At 66.2% G+C, this 2,962-nt stretch overlaps 1 protein-coding gene across 1 annotated transcript; it reads left to right on the top strand.

The window, feature by feature from the left end:
- Nucleotides 1-6: 6 nt before the first annotated feature.
- Nucleotides 7-1,891, top strand: MRPS2 (mitochondrial ribosomal protein S2; the record flags this gene model as incomplete). The annotated part of the gene is made up of 2 exons (XM_006776587.2): nucleotides 7-191; nucleotides 1,239-1,891. Coding segments are annotated over 2 exons (795 nt in total), but the record flags the coding sequence as incomplete, so codon positions are not given.
- Between the last annotated feature and the right edge of the window lie 1,071 nt (nucleotides 1,892-2,962).

Below are 2,962 nucleotides of genomic sequence, written 5' to 3'. Positions count from 1 at the left end.
GCCTCCTGGGGGGACCCTGTGGCCCTGCGCCCCGCGAGACCCAGCACCCTGTCCCCCCCAGACCTCCAGACCCGGGTCCTCAGCGATCCCCTCAAGCACGCGGACTTCTTCAACGTCAAGGAGCTGTTCTCCGTGAGGAGCCTCTTCGACGCCCGCGTGCACCTGGGACACAAAGCCGGCTGTCGGCACAGGTGGGCGCGAGCGGGGGACCCTCTGCCCCGGTCCTGGGTGCAGGTTCACGTGTCAGCTTGAGGACAACCCCTTCCTCTTCAGATGGGGTCCCTGCGCCCCAGGAGAGGCCGGGGGGGTCCTCGGACTCAGCTTGTATCCAAAGGGGGTGCCGCGGCCTGACTCCCCAGCAGCGGTGGACATGAGGTGGGGGCCCTGGGGACGTCCGTACCGCGAAGGGTGATACTTTGGCCACTCGGGGCACTGTCACGTGGGTGCTGGGAGGGAGCATCCTGGGCCCCTGAGAGGAGGGCCCCACGGGCAGGAGGGGCATGAGGGCCGCTGCACAGTGGAAGCTGCGGAGCAGCCTGGGTGGGGGGCGAGGAGACGGGGCCTGTGGGCCTTGGGCACAGTCTGTTGAGAGGAAGGGACAGAGCCAGGTGGGCGTGAGCGCAAGTGGAGCTGAGGGGTGACATCTGTCCCGCCCACTGGCCCTCTGCCCTCGGGGCTCCCTCCCAGGCCTGGCTGCTCCCGTCCCGACCCCTCGCACTGCAGCCTGGGCCCCTCCTTGTTCTGCTGGCCCCTTGGCCCATCCCGGAAGGACCTCGGCCATAAAACAATGACAGCCCGGCCGGCGGGGCTCCGTGGTTGAGCGTAGACCTGTGAACCAGGAGGTCAGGGTTGGATTCCCGGTCAGGGCACAGGCCTTGATCCCCAGTGTGGGGCATGCAGGAGGCAGCCTGTCCATGACTCCTCACTGATGTTTCCATCCCTCTCCCTCTCCCGTCTCTGAAATCTGTAAAATTTTTAAAAAGAACAAAAGTGACAGAAGTGGCTGCGACGTGAACAGCAGAGAGCGGGGCACGCTCTTGTGTTCAAACGTCCAGACAGCCAAGGAGGATGAGCTGTTAGGGTCCCCGGGGGACGGGGTGCAGGTTCCGCAGCCACGCCACCTGCCCAGCCAGCACGCACGGGAAGGGTCCTCACTGTGTGTCGTCGCTGGGAGGGGGGCCCCCACAGGAGAGGGGGGCCCTGCTCACTCGCGGGGCGCGGGGGGGGGTCTCCCGCAGGTTCATGGAGCCCTACATCTTCGGGAGCCGCCTGGACCAGGACATCATCGACCTGGAGCAGACGGCCGTGCACCTGCAGCTGGCCTTGAACTTCACGGCCCACATGGCCTACCGCAAGGGCATCATCCTGTTTGTGAGCCGCCATCGGCAGTTCTCCTACCTCATCGAGAACACGGCGCGGGACTGTGGCGAGTACGCCCACACCCGCTACTTCAAGGGCGGCCTGCTGACCAACGCGCCACTCCTGCTGGGCCCCGGCGTCCGCCTGCCCGACCTCATCATCTTCCTGCACACGCTCAACAACGTGTTCGAGCCCCACGTGGCCGTGCGGGACGCCGCCAAGATGAACATCCCCACCGTGGGCATCGTGGACACCAACTGCAACCCCTGCCTGGTCACCTACCCCGTGCCCGGCAACGACGACTCGCCGCCGGCCGTGCAGCTCTTCTGCAGGCTGTTCCAGACCGTCATCAGCCGGGCCAAGGAGAAGCGCCGGCAGGTCGAGGCCCTGTACCGGCTGCAGGGCCAGGAGGGGGCCGAGGGCCGGGGTCCTGCCAGCCCTGCTCTCCCAGGAACACAGGCCTCGCTGGACGCAGGTCCTTCACTCTGATGGGTCCACCCTCCTCCCAAATAAAATCAGCAGCCGAGCCTGGTCCCGAGTTTGAGTCATCCCAGCCGGGCGGCCCGCTATGGTTGCCGTTCTGGCAGCGCCTCCCGTGGCCCACGGGCTCGCAGGTGCAGAGGACGAGCAGGGACCCGCGGGAAGCACGCTTGTCCGGGACTCTGCTTCCGCCCTGAGATCCGCCCTCTGTGTGTGAGGCTCTCACACCGGGCAGCCTGTTTCCTGCACCCGAGTGGCCCTTGGCTGGGCTGTTGGTCACACGAGGTTGCAGGCGAGTCCCCCACTGGGTGGGCAGACAGCACGATCCCGGTGTAACAAGCTTGGGTCCGGCAGCACGTGGCTGGGAGCCCTTTTCAGCAGCGTGGTCCGTGGACAGCCGTCTGTGTGGCACTTCCCGGCTGTCCCCCAGGCCCCGGGTCACCAAGGTCTCTGCCCTCTGGGTCCTTGGGCCTTGAGACAGGCAGGCACATGGACGTGTCGCTTGGGCAGGGCAACAGGGGCGCCTGCCCTCGGGCCACCGTCAGTGCTGGGCTCAGGCCCTCATGCTGTCCCTCCCCCGGGGTCGGGACGGGACCCCCGGCCGCACTTGTATCCCCAGGATGGGCGGGCCCTCTGTCCTGCCTGCCTCCTCAGGGTCAGCACCTACCCAGGTGCGGCCCGTCTGCCAGGGAGTGAGCAGCAGGGTCTGGGACAGGGTAACCCACAGTGGCGGCTCCGTGCCCCCCTCTGCCAGCCCTGCCCACTCGGCACCTTCCCAAACTGTAGCTGAGCGTGTGTGTGTGTGTGTGTGTGTGTGCACGTGTGTGAGGCTGAATTTCCTTCTTCCCTCCCTGACCTTACCTCCGAGCACAAACCCTAAGAGGCGTCAACGACAGTTAACGTCACACAAGTGCCTAAGCGACAGGCTGCCCAAGGGCGTGAGCGCCACCGGACCCGGCAGCCTCCGGACAGTGTGTTCTGGTCGTACACAGGACGGCTGCTCCGGGTCTTGAATATTGACTGTGGCTCGAGGACACGGGTGGTGACACGAGTGCTGGTTTCGCCAGGCTGGCTGTGCCATCTGCGTGTGGTGGGAATGAGTCTGAAGGAGTGAGTGCAGGTG

The sequence above is a fragment of the Myotis davidii genome, unplaced genomic scaffold (genome assembly GCF_000327345.1).
Source record: "Myotis davidii unplaced genomic scaffold, ASM32734v1 scaffold609, whole genome shotgun sequence".
Taxonomy (NCBI): Eukaryota; Metazoa; Chordata; class Mammalia; order Chiroptera; family Vespertilionidae; genus Myotis; species Myotis davidii.
Note: the sequence above shows the minus strand (reverse complement) of the source record. Positions and strands in the feature narration are given on the sequence as shown.